Here is a 22,870-nt window from a genome sequence, read left to right on the forward strand (position 1 = left end):
GACATTAATTAAGAATAACGTGGACACAATCCCAGCAAAATACAAAGTTGTCAAATTTCACATTATTTTATTATTATTCCAAAAGGCTGAACCCCAACCCTAAAGGCCCCCACACCCCGGCCCGACAGAGCATTTGGGAGGAATTTCACATTATTTTATCTATTTACATTATGTGGATAAAGGCATACAAAGCACAAACATTATAGTTATTACACCTTGCACACACATTTTTTACATTTAATGGGTACAAAATAAATACATAATTATGTTTTTGGTGGCAGCAATACTTGATTTAGATATGCTCCAAGGGCCCATATGGGGAAAATGTTTCTGTAAGCAGAGTAACTTATCATGCAGTTCTTGTTAAATACTCCCATAATACCCTGTCATATACAAGCTCCATCATAATATACACATCATACTCAATTCCAAGAAATATCAAGAATTATTAAAATAGATGCAAAAAAAATGTATTAAAAAAAAATCACCTGTTGTGGAAAATCTCCATTTTCCATTTGGGAATTGATTAACACTTTAGCTGCTTGGTGGAGTGGGGTGGGATCTCTCTTGGCCTTACATCAATAAACAATTAAAAGTGGTATAAAAAAAAATGTGCACAGTGTATACTAACCATAATTTATTTTTTATGCATTAATTAATCTCATACATAGATTTTGTGTCAATTATTTTGAATTTTTGTCCCACAATTATTACATCTTTGTAGCTTGTGATCTCTAAGTATTATTTTTACCACATTAAATGCACAATTTTTAAGTTTTTGCGACATTTAATCCTTCAATTTTAACCAAACTTCGGGTAGAAAATAGTTAGAATGCATTATATTTCCATTTCAGCCAATTTGAAAACCTTGATACTTTTGGAGAGAAACATTATGATTGCAAATGGTAAATATGATGCATTCTAATTATTTTTTGGGAAAAGGACACTTTTTTTTTTCTTGAATTATAATACTATAGTTTATTTTTCCCCTGGCGCATCCATTTTCCCCCCTTAGTTATCCTCAAAGTGAATGTTTTTACCTAAACTAGTATTTTCACCCGTGCGATGCACGGAATGGAATTGTTATAATATATTAAGAATATTTAAATCGATAAAGAGTTAATTTCACCAGAGGTCGCTTATCTTTTCTGACAATTCCAAATTTAATCCTAGAATATAGTTATTAATTATTACGATTTATTCTATGTTATAATTCTTATGTTAATATTCTTACTATTATTATTAACACTTATTATAATGGTCGTGAGGCACAATAATAATATAACCATAATTAAATATTATTGTATTGTATTCCGGAGTTAATGTCATTTTTGGTCCTAGACTTATTGAGGCATTGACACTTTTTATCTTCCATAATAAAAATTGCCACTTAGTAGACACTGTTATTGGTCGTTGGACAGTTACAATGAAGCCGTTTGTTGACCGTGAATTAGAAGGGCTTTTCTGTCTTTTTATGTCGTATTCTTCTAATCTTGTTTAGACCAGCGCTGCTGTGACTCTTGTGAGGCGAGATGGCGAGACTTGGCGGCTAAGTAGTAACCGTCGGTAGTGAGTAGCAGCGAGGTTCTTCTCCGGCGAGTTGTGGGACGGCGGCGAGCATACGAGGCAGTAACTCCTTCCGGCGACGGACCAGTAAGGCAGATCTGGCGGTGCAGCAACAGACCCGGCGAGGTTGGGGCCTTCACCGATGGTTTTTGGTTCCGGCGAAGCAGACAGGGCAGCAGGTCGGCGAACCCTCCTATTGTAAATAGCAGTTTTAGTTGTAGATGGCGTGGTGTAGAATTTGCACCTGTAAGTCCTCCCTTCCATATTGACCACAAATATCCTTCCCATCTCTCTCTCTCTCTCTCTCTCTCTGACCACAACTACTTGGTGCACAACCTCAAAAACTCTGTTATTCTACCTGAAATTCATTGAAGTTTCAAGCTGAAAATGTGGAATCCGCCGCTCTCCAAAAATCGCATTGTCTGAGGTGTTGGAATGGCCGATGTTGACTTCCTGGCTGCTGTAGCTTCATTCCCCAACCCGGATGATAAAATTCGGAGCACCAGCTTTGAGGTTCAAGGAGGTGGTAACACTGGCAATGCTTTGATAAAACCCGGATGATAAAATTCGTCTTGGTCTTAATCCAAGGATCATATCTAAGGTTGCTGATGACTCACATGGCGAAAGAATACTTGATGAGCTTGAAAGGGATGGTGTTGATACATCTTTTATGGTGGTGTCCAAAGGAGGAAACTCACCATTCACATATGTCATTGTTGACAACAAAAAAAAAAAAAAAAAAAAAAAAAAACGTGCACGTGCATTTTCACTCCAGGATATCCACCCATGATATCTGAGGGTCTACATACCCAAATCAAAATTGTCTTCAGCGCTTGGAGTAAATATTGTCTACTTAGATGGAAGGCTGCATGAGACTGCTTTGATTATAGTGCAGGAAGCAAAGAGTAGGGGCATACCTATTATAGTTGATGCAGAAAGGTTAGGGAAGGGGTTGGGTGATATTCCTGACTTTGCTAGTTATGTTGTATGCTCAACAAAATTTCCACAGGCATGGACTAACGCCCTTTCTATTCCAACTGCACTTGTTTCCATTATTTTGAGATTGATGTCAAATGTAAAATTTGTGATTGTTAGCTGGGTGAAGATGATTTCTTAATGTTAGAAAGGACTGAAGCGGATAACCTCAGTTTGAAGAAATGGATGTAGCAGTGACCAATGGATGGAGAAATACAAGGATTAGAACATAAAAAGACAGAAAAACCCTTCTAATTCACGGTCAACAAACGGCGTCATTGACGGAGGATCAAAACTGTTCAACGATCAATAACAGTGACTACTAAGTGGCAATTTTTATTATGGAGGATGAAAAGTGTCAATGCCCCAATAAGTCTAGGACCAAAAATGGCATTAACTCTTGTATTCCGTGAGTCACAATAATAATATAACAATAATTAAATATTGTTCAATTCTATATTCTTCTAGGATTTCTATTACCATCATTAATTATTCCCAAATTTACCATAATTAAATAATTTGACCAATTATAAAGAAAAATTATTAAATAATGCACAGGACAATTGTTAAATTAAAAATTTTAAAAATTCATTAATAAAACATAAGGTTCTCATAGTTTTTTTCTTAAAAACTCTTTAATAAAGTATTTTTTTTAGAAATTGGTGGGCCAAACCGCCTACGGCAGTTTGCAGTGGATAGATCTCGAAAAAATACGCGATTTCAAAAAAGTATTTGTCCAAAACAGACAACGGAGTCAAAAGTTATGCCTTGCCGAACTTTTGACACTTTACAACTTAAAAAAATAAAAAATAAAAAAATAAAGGCCGGTTCAGCCGGCGAGGTGGCCGCCGAGGAGGCCGATTCCGGCCTTCCTCGCCGCAGCCAGCGACACGATTTTTGCAACACTGATATATAAAATAGATATAGATTAGAATAGGAATAGTATTACACAATTTTATAATATTAAAATAAAAGTTTAACCCAGAATTATTGTAGAAATCAATATATTTTATTAGGAAGAGAGATTTTTTAGGAATTGTGCCAGAAGTTAAAATTTCAGGATTTTGTTTTTATATATAGTATAGATGTGCAAAGAGAATTGTATTACACTATTTTAAAATTTTAAAATAGAATTTTTACGCAGAATTATTGTACGAATGGAAAAGTAGAAAATCAATATATTTTATTGTGAAGAGAGATTTTTTAGAAATTGGGCGGGATGTTAAAATTTTAGGATTTTGTTATTATATATAGTATAGATGTACAAAGAAAATTGTATTACACTATTTTAAAATTTAAGAATAGAATTTTTACCCAGAATTATTGTACGAATGGAAAAGTAGAAATCAATATATTTTATTGGGAAGCGATATTTTTTAGAATTGGGCGGAAAGTTAAAAATCCAGGATAACGTTTTTATATATAGTATAGATTGTATTACAGTATTTTATAATAATATTAGAATAGAATTTTAACGCAGAATTATTGTACGAATGAGAAAGTAGAAATCAATATATTTTATTAGGAAGAGAGATTTTTTAGGAATTGGGCGGGAAGTTAAAATTTAAGGATTTTGTTTTTATATATAGTATAGATAGATTGTATTACACTATTTTTCAAAAAAAAAAAAAAAGATTGTATTACACTATGTTATAATAATATTAGAATAGAATTTTAACGCAGAATTATTGTACGAATGGGAAAGTAGAAATCAATATATTTTATTAGGAAGAGAGATTTTTTAGGAATTGGGCGGGAAGTTAAAATTTCAGGATTTTGTTTTTATATATAGTATAGATTGTATTACACTCTGTTATAATAATATTAGAATAGAATTTTAACGCAGAATTATTGTACGAATGGGAAAATAGAAATCAATATATTTTATTTGGAAGAGAGATTTTTTAGGAATTGGGCGGGAAGTTAAAATTTCAGGATTTTGTTTTTATATATAGTATAGACTCATTAGCTATTTGCGGTTGGCATCCAAAATTCTAAAAAATGATAGATTTTTTTATTAAATAGAAATATTAGCTAAATCATTCAATGTCATTGTTCGTATTTAACCCAAACATACAAAATAAATAAAATAAGTTATCCTAATTCTCGCTTTCAAATCCTAATTACATGTCTAAAAATTTGAATTGAGAAAAATTATCTTGTCTATTTTGTATGCTGAAGTTAAAAGAATAATGACATTATGAGATTTAACTGATATTCTAAAACAAAAAAAAAAAAAAAAAAAAACCCCTCATTTTTAAAGATTTTTTTAATGTCTACCATGAATAGTTAATGAGTTTAAGTAAAAATAGCCACTTAGGGATAATTGATGGAGCTGAGAAAAGTGCCATTTGCAACAAGCAATATACCAAATGTGGAAAGAAAATCTTGGGATCATGTTGTGGGACAAAATATGAAAATAATTTACTTTGTGTTCAATATATTTTTACAATTTTTTTTTTTAATAATTACAAGATATCATGTCTACTATTATAAATAGAAAAAGACATCGACATATTTGTAAATAAAACATTAGTGATTATTTATAAAAATCTTATCTCCCACTTTTATTTACAAAATTACCTGACCAGCTTCAATAAGAGCCAGCATAGCCCATGCAGTGTTCACAATGTGCCATTTGTTGCCTTCAATATTTGTATATACCTATTCTCCAATAGCATATTTATATAAAATAATTAAGAAGAAACAAATAAGGCTCTTGAAAAAAAACTTTATAAAAATAATAAAGGAAAAAAAAAAGAGATGTATTAATAATACAAAAGGAAAAAAAATCAGAATATAGAATTAGTAGGTTGTAGAATCAATTTTTTGTAGAGGCATCAAAACACTCGCATGAAATTGCTTCAAAAGGTGTCCAAACTCCTGTTAAGGATACCTTAACTCTACTAATTAGATAAATGATTATTTGAGGTGAACATGCTTAGAACATCACTCATAGCCCAGGTTTTTGTCATTTTTTTTTGCCACATAGGAAGGAGTGGGAGCAGGGACGGAGCCAGGAATTCTGTTGAGGGGTGGTGAAATAGGGACGGATTCAGAAATGTTTTCCAATAAAGGCGAAACATTAAAATAAAAGAGATATTTAAAAAATAAATAAATAAATTACCTAAGAAATATACGTGTAAATATTATTAGATATGAGAAAAAATAAAACACATCGAAACTTTATAAAAATATTCATAACAAAATATGAAACATAATTAATTTGATAAAATAATTTGAATATATGTATGTGTGTGTATTAAATATTAAAAAAAACTATTAAAAAAATATTAAAAAAAACTGTAAAATGATATTGACACCTATAAGATTCAAACCTCTAACCTTTAATATAACCAAACACATGCTCTACCAACTAATCTAACTCATTCCTTATTGACAATTAACAGTTTTTATATACTAATTAATACTTAAACATGTACTATATATACATATATACATACATATATTATATATGGGGTGGGGATGGGATGGGGGTGGGGTGAGGGGGGCAGCAAACCCCCTGCCCCCCTTTGGCTCCGTGAGTGGGAGAGAAAAAGAAGGGGGGTAGGGGGTAGGGTGGGGGAGGAAAGGCAAAAAAAAGTATAAAATAGAGTATTAACGCGCCCAGAGGACTGGGCAAGCATGGTGCGTAAAAACGCGTTCAGGAAAGATTGTGTTTTTAATTTTTTTCAATTGTGGGGCCCACAAAATAAATTACAAGAGAAAAATGTGTATTCATGAAAAAAAAAATAAAAAATCTTTCCTCTATTCTCTCCCCTCCACTTAGCCTCCTCTTCCAAATGTGTAAAAACTCCACAAAAACGTCTAATGAGGTTACTATCGTTTAAAAAAATAACTATAGTGAGAAAATATCCTATTCTTGTACCTCCTCAAAATGATAGTAATATAAATAAATATGTAAAGGAAAAAAAGAGAAGACATTACCTTGTCCTGGCATGAAAGATAGCTTTCTCCCCAGCCACCAGAAGGGAGTTGCTTAGAAAGTAGAAAATCACAAGCTTTCCTAATGCCATGGCAACTCTCATATGTATTGCCCCCACCAACCAAACCTCTTATGCCAAACCATGTCCCATAAGTGTAGCACACTCCCCAAGATCCATACCTTCCATTAAAATAAGCTAGTTATTACAAATTTCACTTTTATTTTTATGGAAAAGTGAGTTATAATAATAATAATAATAATAATAATAATAATAATAATAATAACTAAGTAATACATTTTACATGGCGTTTGGTTGGAAGGAGGGGGGGGGGGGAGATTGTAATTCCGTGGCAAAAGAATAGGGTGAGGAACTGAGAGTAAAGTTGGAATTCAAAGTATATTATATTATTTGGTAGACAAGAATAAAAATTATGAAAATTAAAATGAAAAGACTAAAATGCCCTTGGTAATAATAATAATAATCATCAAGAGTAATATTGTTGTAATTTCATCTTTTTTTTTTTTTTCCTTTTCATCCACCCCCGAATTGGAATTCATAGGGGAGCCCTATGACTTTCAATTCCACAAATGAAGGGAATTGTAATTCCCTCAGCTCCAACCAAACAATGTAATTGTGCTCTGCTAAGAATTAGGTTGTAGCTGTACAACTACAGCCTACCAACTAACCTATTAATCCTTTTGTAAGTATATCACTAATCATTTATCCAGAAAGTCAAATTTTATTAGATATATATTTGTATACAATTACAAACCATGAGCCATCAGGGAGTTGGATGGTTTGTATGAAAGTGAGAGCCTTGTTAATGCATGCTTCTATTTCTTTCCTTCGGTAGCCAGGATGCAATTTTCTGAAATATTTTAGACCAATGATTGCTGCAGAGGTGCACTCCACATACCTGCATATATATATATATATATATATATATATATATATATATATATATATATATATGATGTCAATGTGTATATATAACTAAGAAATCACAACATGCACATTGTGTAATATAGTACAATTAGTGGTGCCATAATAGGTAGGGCTAGACTTGACCAATGTTAAGTCTGTAACTAGATTAGTTCTAAACTAATTAATTAAATTGAGTTTGACATGATTGAGTAATCACTTTTAAATATTAATTAATTAATACTATATATATGGTGAATGATTTGATCTTACTGGTAATCGATGATGATTTCTCCAAAAGTTTCGGATGGATTAAGAATCTGCAATTAGGAGGAACATTCATGCATGAGCTAATTAAGAATTAAATACGTACTACGTTAACTTCAATCGATAATAACATTAAATGCATTTAAGAGTTTGTTGTCTTATGTACTTCTAGCCATGGATAAGATCTCGTAAGCTCATATGTTGCAAAACCTCCACTGTTATTCTGCACGATAAAAAAAAACAAAACAAAAACAAAAACAATATATATATAATGAGGTATTAATCAATCCATTAATTTTAGATCAAGAATTAAACTCAATTAATGTGTATTATGTATACCTGAAGGGAGAGAATCAAATCGACAGCATCGTATAACCTACTAGGTTCTATTGCTTCTCCAACAACATCATCTGCCATTCTTGACAACATTAATGCTGCCTGAACTCAATCCAAGTTAATCACTCTTAATAAATCATTCATATACATTATATTTAAGATGAAAGGTATGTAATATAATACTAAATGTAAAAAAGGAAAATGTTATTTAACCTCATAAAATTTTCTTAATATTGTCCCTATGATATGATTTATATTCATTGGGCATTACACATGCACTACTGGAAATTATGGAATTTCCGACCACCTGAAAGTAATCTTAAATCAAATCTAAAGTAAAAAATGGTCGGAAATAGCTATAAAGATTTTTCGGGACACTAAAAGTGGTCGGAACAAGACTTTTGACTTGATTTAAGATCATTTTCAGGTGGTCGGAAATTTCATAATTTTCAGCAGTGATGTAAGAGCATCACCATTAGTGGTTTTCAGATAATTTTTTGTGAGGTCAAGCATGAGGTGGAGGAGAGATAACATAGGAGAAAGAAAAATCAGATCACCCTACAATGTGTGATTTTTTGTGGGGTTCACCAAAAAAATGAAATTAAACAAAACTAAATTTTGATGCGTGTGTCACACATTAAATGCGCATAGTCTGGCGTGTGCACTACATGTGCCCTTGAGGAATTTAGAAACTGACCTTTAGGGCTTCTGCAGTGCAATCGGAAACAGGCCAGCCATTGTCTGGTGTGGAGAAGGGCCATCCACCTTTAGTACTATGCCTATACCAGGACCTCAGGTAGTTGATACCACTATCTTCCTTAATCTACAAAACAAAATTTTAATAGCCATCATGTGTAGTGAGTCCTATAAATTATTTATAAAGAAAAGAAAGAAAACATTTCTTACTCGATCAAGACTGTACTTTTAAATTGTAAATTTTTGTCTAAAAAAAAAAAGTGCAATTGAGTCTTAATTTGACGCATTCAACAAGTTATTGTTAATTTGATGTTGACTAAACTTTCACATATGCTAATTTTTCAATGTGGAGATGACTTGGTATTTGATGTGACATTGACTTTAACTTCAACTATACAATTTTTAATTTTTTTTAAAAAAAATTGTAAAAAATTAATTATTATTTATGTCAAGTCATTATCGCATTGAAACATAACACACGTGAAAGCCTAGTTAGTGCTAAACCAATTGGTAACCTTTTGAATAGGTCAAATTCTAACTTAATTGCATTTTTTGTCACTTCAAAGGCTTTCAATGAAATTTTATTAGTTAGGGGCTCAATTGCACTATTTGATTAACTTAAAAGGCTTATTTGATTTTTTTTAAAAGAAAAATAACACTTTTTCTCTTGAATTATATATTTATATATAGTACTTTTTACCCTAAATTATTTATATTTCTACATTATCATCAATTATTTCGAATGTGGCAAATTTTCCCCTTCTCCATTAAAATGGCGTTTGAATAGTTAAAAAGAAAAGAAGACAAAAATGTATTTCAACCAACATAATCCTTCAAAAAAAATAGGTATTATAATGAAAGAATAGAAGTGAAACCTGTGAGACATTGATGAAGAGGTGTGCTTTTCTAAGCATTGAGCCATATTCATCACAAAGATTGGTTGCTATAATTGCTTGAACGGCGAAACCAACATCCCACAATTGCGATCCGTTATATCCCTGTTTTTATATCATTGTTTTTTTTTTTTTTTTTTTTTTTTTTTTTTTTTTTTTTTTTTCAATAACAATAAATACACTCATTCAATTTAATAACAAATGTTGTACATACTTAAATGTAACACAAAAAGAGCAATAGTGTTAGTTGCAACCTAGTAGATTGTATTGAGTGCTGTCAACACTGATGTCAATAATAGTCAGTAAAATGTGCTACATCAGTGTGATTGATAGCACGTACCATAAGAGTTTTCATATAATTAAGTAACAAATATCTCTTAAAATTGCCGAGAAATGTTTAGGGGTATAGTGAAAATTAAATATGTACAATTGGCTAAAGTAAAGAATAAAATTTCGAGTCATGGAGTCATTTTAAAGATATGATGATGGAGGACCAGAGATTATTGATCTAAACTTCAATAGGCGAAGTCATGAAGAGAAATTATTTTTTATTTACTTATATATTTTTAAAAAAATTGTGCATTCTATGTGCATATTTTAATGAGTATAGTTATTTGATCTCTACAGTGAAACACATATTTAATAATAATAATAATAATAAAAGATACTCACAGTATTATGATCATAAAAATTAATTAATCACGATTTTAATAAAAATTGAATTTATTTAGAATTTAGAAACACAGATATAATAATTACCGTCATTTTCATGCCATCTTCAGCTAGCCAGAGATAATCCTTAATTCTTGAGAGGTGAACTTTGACTGCAATTGAGTCTGGCTCCTCTATCCAACGACAAATCATGTTTAAGACCTGCATTTTTTTTTTTTTTTTTTTTACATAGTGTCATTTTTTTTTCAATACTAAAAGAGGCAAAAGGTCCTGAATTAAATATTTGCATTATTAAATATTAAAAAAAAAGTATTAAAAATATATATTTTTTGTTGTACGTGTTGAGAATAAATATAAAATATCAAGGGTATAATTTAACAACTTAAATATTTAGTTAATGTGAGATGAACACATGTTTAAAAAATTATTATAATAACATATAATAATAATAAGATTTATGCAATGGGACTAAGTATATTATGATTCTGATAATTCAATTACTAATTCTAAGTTAGTTATGAATTATTATTGAGTTAAAGAAAGGAAAATAAATACATGGGGTGTTTGATAAATAGTTGTTAACTGATTGGGTTAGTGGGTTTGACTAGTTGATAACATTAGCTGATTGTAGAAAAGTGTTTGGTAAATTAGTTGATAGCTGATATATGATTATATGCAAAAGGAATAATGTTCAAATTGGCCACTGAACGTAACCTGAAAGTGCAATTAGGCCACTGAACGAAAAAAAAGTGCAATTAGGCCACTGAACACTTCAAAAATGTGCAATTTCACCTGATAGTAGGTTACCCTCAATTTTAGTAGGTTATCTGCTTACGTGGCAGTTGAGTTGGCATTTTTAATAAATTTTAGTTAATTTTTAATAAATTTTAATAATAAATTTTTATTAAATTTTTTTTAAAAAAAATAAAAACGACTTTATTTTATTTTTTATTTAATTTTTTTCCAATTTTTTATAAAATTTATTATTAAAATTAATTATTAAAAATTATTTAAAAATTATTAAAAATGCCAACTAAGCTGCCACGTAAGCAGGTAACCTGCTAAAATTGATGGTAACCTGCTATCCGGTAAAATTGCATACGTTTGGAGAGTTCAGTGGCCTAATTGCACATTTTTTAAGTGTTCAATGGCCTAATTGCACTTTTTTTTTTTTTTTTCGTTCAGTGGCCTAATTGCATTTTCAGGTTACGTTCAGTGGCCAATTTGAACCTTATTCCTATGCAAAATGATTTTTTCAAAAAGTTAATCGAAAAAGCTGCTTTTAGTAGCTTTTTGAATTTTAATTGTTACAAAAGCTAATTAATCAAACACTCATATTGATTGTTTAACCAAGTCAAACAGCTAATAATAATCAAATAAACAAAAATTGACTGATATGCTAACTATGTTATCAAACAAGACAGAATCTATAATTTAATTTGCTATGTTTAATAAGAAGCAAAGCAATATAATGGATTACCTTGTTGACAGGCCCAATGCAAACATAGTTAGTGGTTTCATCTTCATGCTGAATGTGATCCATTGCAAGGGTGAGTGCCTTTTTCCTTAGCTTATTGAATGGCCATTTATTTAGAAGAGGCTCAACTATGTTGTGCAGACCATCCCACACAATGTCTTGTATTGCTGGGTGAGGATAGTATAAATCTTCCTGCAAAACATCGCAGTATATGCCATTTGTAACTCTCAATTGCTTTATGTAGTGTGGTTTGGTGGATTGATTTCGTCAAGACGGTCACTCTTGTTAGTAGTCACAGAATAATCTATGATGACCTGATTGGTGAAAAATGATTCATATATTCTCTGGAATAATAGTTATTCTACCTAACATGCACAGTGTATTGTGATTAGTTGACAATTAAATTATGAAATCATATCACTTAGCTTATTAATTACACAATACACTCCATCGGAATTTTTATTACTCGACTATGTCATATTACTTGTAGTTGGTGGCATCAATTCTTGTGCATTTTTATATTCATTTATTTGGTAGATGAGTGAAATTGAGCTAGAGTGCTAACAATAAGATTGAAGCGGTTGTGTTGTACTAATGGAACCGTTCTAACTAGATCGTTACTCATACAATCGAAATTTTTACACTTCGAGCAATAAACTACTTTAATAATGACATTTCTCTCATATTAAAAATTTCTATGATTAGAGTAGTGAATCGTTCCAATCACCCTATTCTTACTAGACACTTACTTCTCTAATTATAATTTTTTCAATTGAAGCAATAAACTACTCTAGTTATTCTTTGTAAGTCCATTTAGATGAACTGTTGTTCGAGCAATAGATTTTTTCAATTATTGCAGAAATTTCCAACTAAAAAAATTAAAGTTTAATGAGAACAATGTGCTTGATGTATGTGAGTTTAATTTCACCCCATAGTTGCGCTATACATCTAGGAATATTATAAAGTGAAATGTAATTTGTACATTTTTGTGAAAATATGATTGTTATTTAATAAATGATTGGGAAAATGGTCAAATACACCGTTAAACATTATCTAAGAAGTCAATTAGATCATCGAATTTTTGAAAGTTACAATTAGTTACATAAACATGTTGATTTAGTGCATCAATGCCCAAATACCTGTTAGTGACTTGTAATAACAGGTCACTAGGTTGTCCGGCGGTGTTCTGATGGCGAAAATCAAAGACGACGACCAGCACGTTGCCAGAGAAGGGTTGGTCGCCTCCTTCGGCGACTGGAGATGGTGACCAAATTGGTCGCCTTCTCTGTCGTTAAAGAAGGCGGCCAAACTAGTCGCCATCTCCAAGGGACGGAAAAGGCGACCAGTTTTGGTCGACTCCCCCGTCACGGAGATTGCGACCATGTTTGGTTGCCATCTCCTGACGGAGAAGGTGACCAAACTGGTCGCCTTCTCTGTCCCTTGGAGATTGTGACCAGTTTGGTCGCCATCTCTAGTCGCCAGAAAAGGCGACCAATCCTTCTCCGGCAATGTGCTAGTCGCCGTCGTAAGTTTTCGTCACCAGCACATGGTTGGACAACCTAGTGACCTGTTATAAGTCACTCACAGGTATTTTGGGTCTTGATGCACTAAATCGACATGTTTATGTACCTAATTGTAATTTTTAAAAATTTGGGGACCTAATTAACTTCTCCAGTAAAGTTCGAGAGTGTATTTGACCTTTTTTTTCTAAATGATTCCTAGTATTAAAAAATAATAATTAAACAATAAAAATATAAGAAAAAGCATCAAATCCAACACCATCATATCAAAGATGAAATTGAAGTAAGTTTATGCTACAAAACAAGGATTTAAAGAATAAAACAAACCTTAGCACATTGGTTTCTTGCCAAGTCCCAATCAATTTGGTGGTAATCATGATTGTAAAGCTCCCTCCTCAGTGATAAAATGGTGGAATTAATTGGGCCCACATATCTCTTCCCATATAAATATGACATTGGCAAATATACCATCCGACAGTGACACCACATGCGACCTGCATCTTCTCTTCTTTAGTATATATGCATGGATTACATATTATTAATTATTGGTTTTTCAAATCCAAAATTACGTATGTAATTTGTCTAATTCCTAATTAATTTTTGAGTAATAATGTAAACTCCTATGCATCGTTCAAATGTGAGATTGGATGGCCAAGATCTAATGAGTGGGCAGTATGTGGTGCATTCTGTGTAGTTGTGCAGTGGTGCAGTGATGTATATTTACCATGTTAAAATCATTATAAACTACAAAATCAAGCAAGATCAACGATGCACAGTGGTACACAGTTTCACATATTAAAAGAGGTTTCCATTTAAACCTAATTCTATATAAATGTCAAATGTAGTACATATATTTAATTAATATTTTGTGAATTTTGATTCCAAATTAATTTAGGGTTTTGAACTAGCCTGAGATAAAAGGGGGGGAAAAGGAAAAAAAAAAATGAAAAAAAAAGAAGTTAGAGAGTGTATATAGAACCTGGATGTATGGGAACAATGTATGGAAGAAGCCATAGTTCTGGTGGAAGAGGATTGTTGCCGCTCCATTCATATACGCCAAGTACCTAACAATTGCATTATTGCTCATTATATATATATAAAATAAAGAATATATATTCCATATTCTCCATAACGTATAAAAATAACTATTTAATAGTAAATGATTAAATAATACAATTATTAACTTATATTTAATTAGATTAGATTACTTATAGATATTGTCGATGACAAAGTCATACTTTTATTGGTGCCCAAAATAAAAAACCCATTGAATGGTTACTCATGACTATACCAAACTAAACATCTTGTTAATTGATTTTTAGGTAACTTTCAATAAATTTTCACTCAAGTATATGCTAATTTGAAAATAATATTAATTACACATCCCCTCTCCTTTTATGTAAGATTTTATTTTGTTATACGTGTCCTAAGCAGGACCTAATTGCCTGTACCATACTTAGACATCCTCGTTCGCACCGGGCTGTCCCAATTAAGGGGCAAAGTGCTGTCAGAATATTTTTTCATACAAGAGGGGGTTCAAATTCCTGACCTCTCTTAATGGACGAGAGTGTGTGGTCACTCACGCCAACCAAGCTAGTTCCTTTTATATAAGCTTTGATTAAAGTTATTCATAATTTTTTTTTTTAATATTTGGTTTACGATTAGTGCATAAAATTTATATATTTAAAAAATTACATTAGAAAAATATTTACGTATATCAATGATAGAGATGAAAGTTAAAGAAGATGTACTGAGAGCCATAGTTTTCCCCACGAGGGAATAAAAGTAGCACCACCATGATCAAGTATCCATTTTCTTGCTTTCTTCATGGCACCATTTCCACCATCTCTTTCTTCTCCAAGAATTCTTAAGGTCACATAATTGAGGGCAGTACAGAACATGGTGCTGTGTCCTTCTATATGTAACCCCCACCCTCCATCTATATTCTGCATGTAATTATGAAATTTACTGAATTAATTATACCCCAAAATCAATATACTATTTACTTCCTAATTAATTATTGGTAATTTTATCCCCAAAAATGTATACTTTTTTTGTTTAATTTGTTATAAAAGAAAAATATTGAGATATTAATTAATTTTAGTATTTACCTGATGATTATATATGTAGCGGAGCATCTCCTTTTGGTGCTCCTCTTGCAAAACTGCATTTATCGCCTCCATCACTGATAAGCCTATAACCTATAAGTTAAATGTTAAGAATATGATCTTTTTTGCATTTATCACTTAAGTATAGTGGAAGCTAATAATAAGGGGTGTTACCAAAAAAGGCAAAAGAAATAAAGGACCACCATAGTCAGCAGGCCAATGGCCATCATGAGCTTGGATGGTAGAGTAAAACCTCAACCCTCTCCTTAACGTCCTCACCACTGCTTCTTCACTTATTTCTTCCTCACTTCCAACTTTCACTTGTTGCAATCCCATTTCTTGTCCCTTCTCCTTCTCAAACTATATGTATATGGAAAATTAAAGTCCCCAAAAAATTTTAAAATAAAGAAAAAGAACAATAACATTATATATATATATATATATATATATATATATATATATATATATATATATATATATATATATATATATATATATATATATATATATAAAGAAACAAAAAGTGTTATTATTACCTGCATTCTCATTAGGAGATCGGAACTATGTTTGATCTGGAAACGATTTTTGTGAAATTCTGCACGAAGTTTTTGGACTTGTTGTCGTTCTTCTTGTGTTCCGAGGTTTGGATCGAACTCCCAATACTGGCGACCAATGTGATTGTTTACACTTCTAAGCCACGGATCATCTTTCCCTTCGGAGAGCTTAAGCTTCCACATTTTTTTTTTTCTTTTAAAAACTTTCTCCTTTAGTATGTAGTTTTCTTGACGTATTATAAAAGTTCTGTATACCAATATTTAATACGTTATGGTACAAAATAATTTATACAAACACAATTATGTAACATATTTTACATATATTGTTAAGAATTAATTTCACTTTCGGTCCCACGACTTTTGATGTTCTATCACTTTTGGTGCACAACTTTAAAATTTTTTAATTTTGGTGCCTAACTTTGTTATTTTTATCAGTTTTGGTCCTTTTGGCTAAATTGACAGCGAAATGTTGCTGGATTTTAAATTTTTAGGGGTAAAATTGTCATCCCAAGGAAACATCTTCAATATCTAAACAAAATCACTGTAAAATCATATCTATAGGTGTTTGATCGATGAGAATAATGGTGAAGACGGGCAGAAACCAGACAGATCTATGGGATTTATAATTTCGACCATTGGCAAACTCTTCTTTTCCTCTTAATATGATTTTTCTTTTGTTTAAATATTGAAAATCTTTCCATGGAATGACGATTTTGCCCCTAAAATATAAAATTCAAAAATATTTTACCGTCAATTTGGGTGGAAGGACCAAAACTGATAAAAATAACAAAATTAGGCACCAAAATTGAAAAAATTTAAAGTTATGCACCAAAAGTGATAAGAACTCAAAAGTCGTGGGACCAAAATTGAAATTAATTCTATTGTTAACACTTATATTAATAGCACGTAGTTGGTACAAATCGCTATACCTATGTATTTGTACCATTTATAAACAAGACACACTTTCTAGCACCATAAAGTTTCTCCCTATACACATGCGGTGCGTGGGGATAAATTTTCTTCAATTGTTATACCATGGACCAGGGTTCATATTGCATTGTGAATCCTGGTCCAAAAATTATGTGTTTGCAGTTAATAAATTATATATCTGTACACGTAAACAAATTGAAGGCACATAACATGGTAAAACAAATACATAACATGATAACTATAAACACATAAATTGTTAACTACAGGCACAAAATATGTTATGTTATGTGCCTGCAGTTAACATATTTTGTGCATGTAATTAACAATTTATGTGTCTGCAATTCATTATTATTGTTTCTCCATCCTCACTTGTCATGATTAAAAAAATTACAAATTCAAATGATTTAAAAAAAAAAAAAACAAAAATGATTTCGCAAAAACCAATAATTCAAGGGTGCAGCCTTATCCTTGTTAAGAAGTGTTGATAGACAAAAATACAAAACAAATTCCTAGTCTGATTTTTGTCATCACATTGTTGTGAACTTTCCGATTAGATGCTGTTTGCTCTACATCGAATTATATAAAATTTCATGCAATAAAACAAAAGTTGTAAAAATTAATAATGATTACATACATGAAAGCAACATATATATTATATTACATTTTTTTTTTTATATTACATATTAGTTCACTTCAATTATTGCTACATGATAAAGTTTTTAGTTTTTGATACTTTTTTTAAGAGTAAAATATATTGCATGCACAAACGATTATATGATTTTCAAAGTTCTAATCCAAATTTTAATTTATATCAGATATTACTGAATTGAAAAAGAAATAAAATCAAAGTGGAAAACGCAAAGAAAATGAACTAATATATTATATTGACCCATAACTCCTATGCGAATGGTTAATAAAATTGAAGGATGCGTATGGTACTATCCCAACAAAAACATTAATTTTTATAGTAACGTTGCACATTTATTATTTTATATATTATGCTCACAAGCCCCTTCAAGTGTGGTGTATGGTTAAATACTTTTGATTGGCCGAGCAACACGTGGGCAGAGTCATTTTATTGGGCGATAAATCTTTTCTTTGGGTTTGACTTTAATATCAATTTAAAAATTAATTTCACTTTAATTAAAATTTAAATTGATAGTGAGATTGTATATTTATATACATTTAAAATGTTTAAAATTATTTTAAACATAAAAAGTCAATTTTAAAATTTATAAAAATTTGTTCAGAGAAAGTGAAAAAAAAAAAAAGAAAAACAGAACGAGTTTGACTAATGAAGAGTACAAAAGATGTATGTTGGAATAGAGAGAATATTATTTTGTAAATGTGAGGGTTGGAGGGATCAAATATGAGCGAATTGAAGCTAATAACAAATGTTTGAATAAGAATTTAACATATAAGCCAAAGACTGGTGGTCAAACGACATAAAATGACTCTCCCAAATGGAAGGTTATGGGTTTGAACTTTAGTAGAAGTGGTATTGACTCGTTGGGTTTCAGTAGGTTGAGAAAGTATATATATATGATCGCGTTTTGGTGCGAACTGCTCACCCAGGAGAGAAGTGAGAACCATTCAGCGCCCTGATGTAACAAGGTATATATATAGGATCGCGTTCTGGTTCAGCGCCGTCCACGTGTCTAGATCTAAGGGATGAGAAACACTGATTTTTTTTATAAAAAAAACGTGGTGACATTTTCGTAAATAATTTAACATCAACGTGCAAGTAAAATGTACTACAAGTGTAAGTAGCAGTTTCATATAGTGCACCTCAGGGCATGTAAAATGTATTACAAGTGCAGGTAAAATGTATTACAAGTGCAAGTAAAATTTACACTAACCATCAAAATTAAGTGCACCTAACTTTATAACTAGCTAGGAGCACAAATAGTTATAACTTATAAGTAGTTGCACCTAGTACATGAATGTTAACAAGGTAAAATTACATGCACTTGTAAGTAAAAGTAGGTGCACTTGTAAGAGATTTTACATGCACTTTTTACTTGCAAAGGTGCATCGGCTACTTGCACTTAAACACATTATATTTACATGCACCAAAGTTTGAGTTATTTACGAAAAGGCCACCGCATTGTTTTTAAAAAATTACATCTGATTCATTCATCTGGACACGTAGACAGCGCTGAATGGTTCTCATTCCTCTCCTAGGCGGCCGTTTGCATGAGAGCGTGCCCTATATATATATATATATATATATATATATATATATATATATATATATATATATATATATATATATATATATATATATATATATATATATATATATATATATATATATATAGTTGCACTCGGGTGCGAACGGCTCGCCCAGGCGCGAAATAGGAATGAATTCTGTTCGTCCATGTGTCCAGATCTAATGGATGAGAAACACTGATTTTTTTAAAAAACGCGGTGGCATTTTCGTAAATAATTGAACATCGAAGTGCAAGTAAAATGTATTACAAGTGCATGTAAAATGTATTATAGGTGCAAGTAAAAATTTACACTGAGCATCAATACTTAGTTGCACTTATAGTTCTAAGTAGTTGCACATATAGTTCTAAGTAGCTGCACACATAGGTATAAGTAGTTGCATCTAGGTGTATGAATGTTTGCGAGTGGTTTTCAGGAGTATTACTACCCGCTGAACTCAGATCAATGAATGTTAACAAGACAAAATTACATGCACTTACAAGTGAAAGTAGGTGCACAAATAGTTATAAGTAGTTGCACCTATAGTTATAAATAGTTGCACATATAGTTATAAGCACACCCAGGTGCATGAATGGTTGCGGAAAGTGAATGCTAACAAGGCAAAATTACATGCACTTATAGGTGAAAATAGGTGCACTTATAAGAGATTTTACTTGCACTTCGATGTTCAATTATTTACGAAAATGCCACCGCGTTTTTTTTTAAGTTATTAGATCTGGACACGTGTCACGCGCTGATTCGTTCGCATTTCCTTCCTGGGCACTTATTCGCACCTGAGTGCGTCCCTATATATATATATATATATATATATATATATATATATATATATATATATATATATATATATATATATATATATATATATATATATATATATATATATATATATATATATAGAGGTTCCGGTGCGGTTGGCATGCAGCCCCAGGTGCGGTCGGGGGTTAAATCTGAGCTATTGATCTTGCTTAAATCAACGTCCAAGATTATCAAAATAAAAAAATAAAAAAATAAAAAAATAAAAAAACATGGTGGCAATTTGGTAAGTTTTGCATTTAGGTCAAATTTAAGATGTGTGGGTTTGTGCTTAAGGTGTGTGGGTTGTGTCCTTAATGTGAGTAGTTGTTGAAATTTAAGGTGCGTGAGGTTTGTGCTTATGGTGTGTGAGGTTTGTGCTTAAGATGCATGGGGTTTATGCTTAAGGTGCATGAGTTGTGTGCTTAATGTGAGTAGTTGAAACTTAAGGTGTGTGAGTTTTGCACTTAAGGTGCGTGAGTTTTGCACTTAAGGTGCGTGGGTTGTATACTTAAGGTGCGTCAGTTTATAAACGGAAGATGCACGATGTTAATACTTAAGGTGCGTTGTTCTAACACTTAAGGTGCGTGTTTCTATCACTTAAGGTGCGTCATTTTTAGCTGATGCTTCTTTCTTCTAGACACACATTTTTTTTCATTGATTTGAGCCGTTGATATGAATTTGATCAACGGCTCAGATATAACCGCACAACTGCACAGGAAGCTATACCCGCACCTGAACCATATATATATATATATATATATATATATATATATATATATATATATATATATATATATATATATATGTATGTATGTGTGTGTGTGTGTGTGTGCGCGCGCGCGCGTGCGCGTGTGCGTGATGAGTGACGAGTGATCTCAATAGTCTATTAGGGTTCATCAATTGATGAGAATTTTAGTAATAAAAAAAAAGGGAAAATGACACTTTTTCCCCCTGTGTTATATACTTATAACACTTTTTCCCCCTATATTATTTAAGTGGCAATTTTCTCCCCTAATATATTAAATGGACATATTTACCCTTAAAATAAATATTTCCTTTATTTTACTTCTCCAACAAATTATAACCACAATTTGAAAAAATAAAATACATTAATTGTTGAATTTAGAATACTTTAAAAATAAAAAAATAAAATTTTAAAATAATGTTTGAACCAACAGTTCAAATTGGATCCGAAATTGTGAAACAACGATTCAAAATAAAAACCAAATCGCGATTATATATACTTATATGTGAGAGTCAATATAAATGCGAAAAAAACATACACTATTTGCAAATATTATAATTCTAATTTTAACCTATTGCTAGTAGTTGTTTCGATTTGAACCTCTGGTTCACGGTTCAGAATCTATTTTTTTCCACTTCACAATTTTAATAAACGGAAACCCAAATATTGGGTTATGTTATGAATCATAACCGAATTTTTTTTTATTTGATTGCTATAGTGTTCGGTTCAGTTCGAACCGAACCGTGGCCATCCCTACGTATAAACAATAATTTGTTGAACAAGAGAAATAAATAAAATATGTATTTAAGGGTAAAAATGTCTATTTAATATTATCAGGGGGAAAAACCGCCACTTTTATAATAATTGAGGGGGCAAATGTGGATGCATGAATAACTCAGGGGGAAAAAGTGCTATAAGCATATAACATAGGGGGAAAAAGTGCCATTTTCCCTAAAAAAAAATGTTTGGTCAATTTTTTAATTATTGAAAATTTTAAGAGTGGGGTTTATTTTATACTTATTGTAAACATTAAAGTTTAGTAATGATAAAATCTTAAACTTTAAACTTTAGTAATGATAAAATCTTAGTCTTTGATTTATCAAGATGGAAGAAGTGGATGCGTTAACACTATTAACCGGGGAGATGTTCTCACATGAACCCTCTCTTATATATATACAGAGACATATATGTGACAATGAAAATGTTGTGGTATTATTTTCATTCTATGTGGTGAATCCAATGTTATATTTACTCAACTAAAATGCATCTCAATTAAACCCATCAATTTGTACCACAGATCTCGTTTTAGAGTTGAAACCCATAAATAATAGTCACAAATATTATACCTTCAATTAAAAAGTTGAAATTCATCACTACAAAATATATATAAACTAAACTAACAATCTATGCTTAGACAACGTCCTAAATAGGACATACGGACTCCTAACCTGCCTTAGGGTTAAGAAATTTCTATCTTAATTATTAAATTAAGAGAAAAGTTGATGTCGCATTTCGAAGCAATAGGAAATGAGAAAAATATTATCGGTGGTTTGGTAAATAGCTGTTAGTTGATTGGGTTAGTGGATTTGACTAGTTGATAGCATTAACTGATTGTAGAAAAATGTTTGGTAAATTAGCTTATAGCTGATTACATGCAAAAGTCTTTCTCAAAAAGCTTATCGAAAAAGCTGCTTTGAGCAGCTTTTTGAAGCAATAAGTTGTTACAAAAAAGTAAATTAATCAAACATTCATATTGATTGTTTAACCAAGTCAAACAATTAATAGTGATCAAATAAGACAAAATTAACTGATAAGCTAATATGTTACCAAACAGAGCCTAGATAAATCATAGCTTGATAATTATTAGGGAGAGGAGGATGGATGAAGGGATAAAAACTACGTACCATATCAATAGCATGTAGCTGACAGTATGAGCATGTTCATTGAAACAAAGTTGAAGATCAATTTTCTTGAAAGCTTTTGCCAAAGTTTTGCCTTTATATATACTTCTTAGGAATCTATTTTTATAATAAAAAAAAAAATAATAATAAGGGGCACGTGCAGAATGCAAACAAGTTGCAATTGTAGTTCTAACTTGGCTTCATTACAATTAATTAAGCAAGTTGATTCTTTTCTCCCTACAATAATGTACTTCGAAACATTGCTTTATATGTGTATATTTCTCAAGTTATGATGTGTTGTGTGGATCACACTCCAAAAATGACATCATTTTACA

General features: G+C 31.3%; 1 protein-coding gene and 1 long non-coding RNA gene across 3 annotated transcripts; one reads left to right on the plus strand and one right to left on the minus strand.

Moving 5' to 3' along the window:
• LOC109146922 lies at nucleotides 1–320 on the plus strand. The gene is made up of 2 exons (XR_002048529.1): nucleotides 1–49; nucleotides 141–320. It is a non-coding gene; the product is annotated as an uncharacterized LOC109146922 (long non-coding RNA).
• On the minus strand, nucleotides 177–22,592 carry LOC109146818 (cycloartenol synthase 2-like). 2 transcript variants are annotated; one of them, XM_019294483.1, is made up of 19 exons: nucleotides 22,539–22,592; nucleotides 15,915–16,179; nucleotides 15,553–15,738; nucleotides 15,382–15,471; nucleotides 15,022–15,216; nucleotides 14,250–14,334; nucleotides 13,598–13,764; nucleotides 11,754–11,942; nucleotides 10,361–10,474; nucleotides 9,584–9,706; nucleotides 8,710–8,835; nucleotides 8,016–8,114; nucleotides 7,843–7,899; nucleotides 7,683–7,729; nucleotides 7,261–7,404; nucleotides 6,490–6,667; nucleotides 5,125–5,205; nucleotides 489–572; nucleotides 177–383 (listed from the first exon to the last, which is right to left on the minus strand). In XM_019294483.1, exons 2-19 carry the CDS (start codon nucleotides 16,113–16,115, stop codon nucleotides 264–266), a joined length of 2,286 nt encoding a protein of 761 aa, XP_019150028.1. In that variant the 5' UTR covers nucleotides 16,116–16,179; nucleotides 22,539–22,592; the 3' UTR covers nucleotides 177–263. The 2 variants fall into 2 exon arrangements, with proteins under 2 accessions (XP_019150028.1, XP_019150037.1); XM_019294492.1 differs by lacking the exons at nucleotides 15,915–16,179; nucleotides 22,539–22,592 and having other exon boundaries at nucleotides 15,579–15,713.
• Nucleotides 22,593–22,870: the final 278 nt, after the last annotated feature.

The sequence above is a fragment of the Ipomoea nil genome, unplaced genomic scaffold (assembly GCF_001879475.1).
Source record: "Ipomoea nil cultivar Tokyo-kokei standard unplaced genomic scaffold, Asagao_1.1 scaffold0256, whole genome shotgun sequence".
In the NCBI taxonomy this organism is placed as follows: Eukaryota; Viridiplantae; Streptophyta; class Magnoliopsida; order Solanales; family Convolvulaceae; genus Ipomoea; species Ipomoea nil.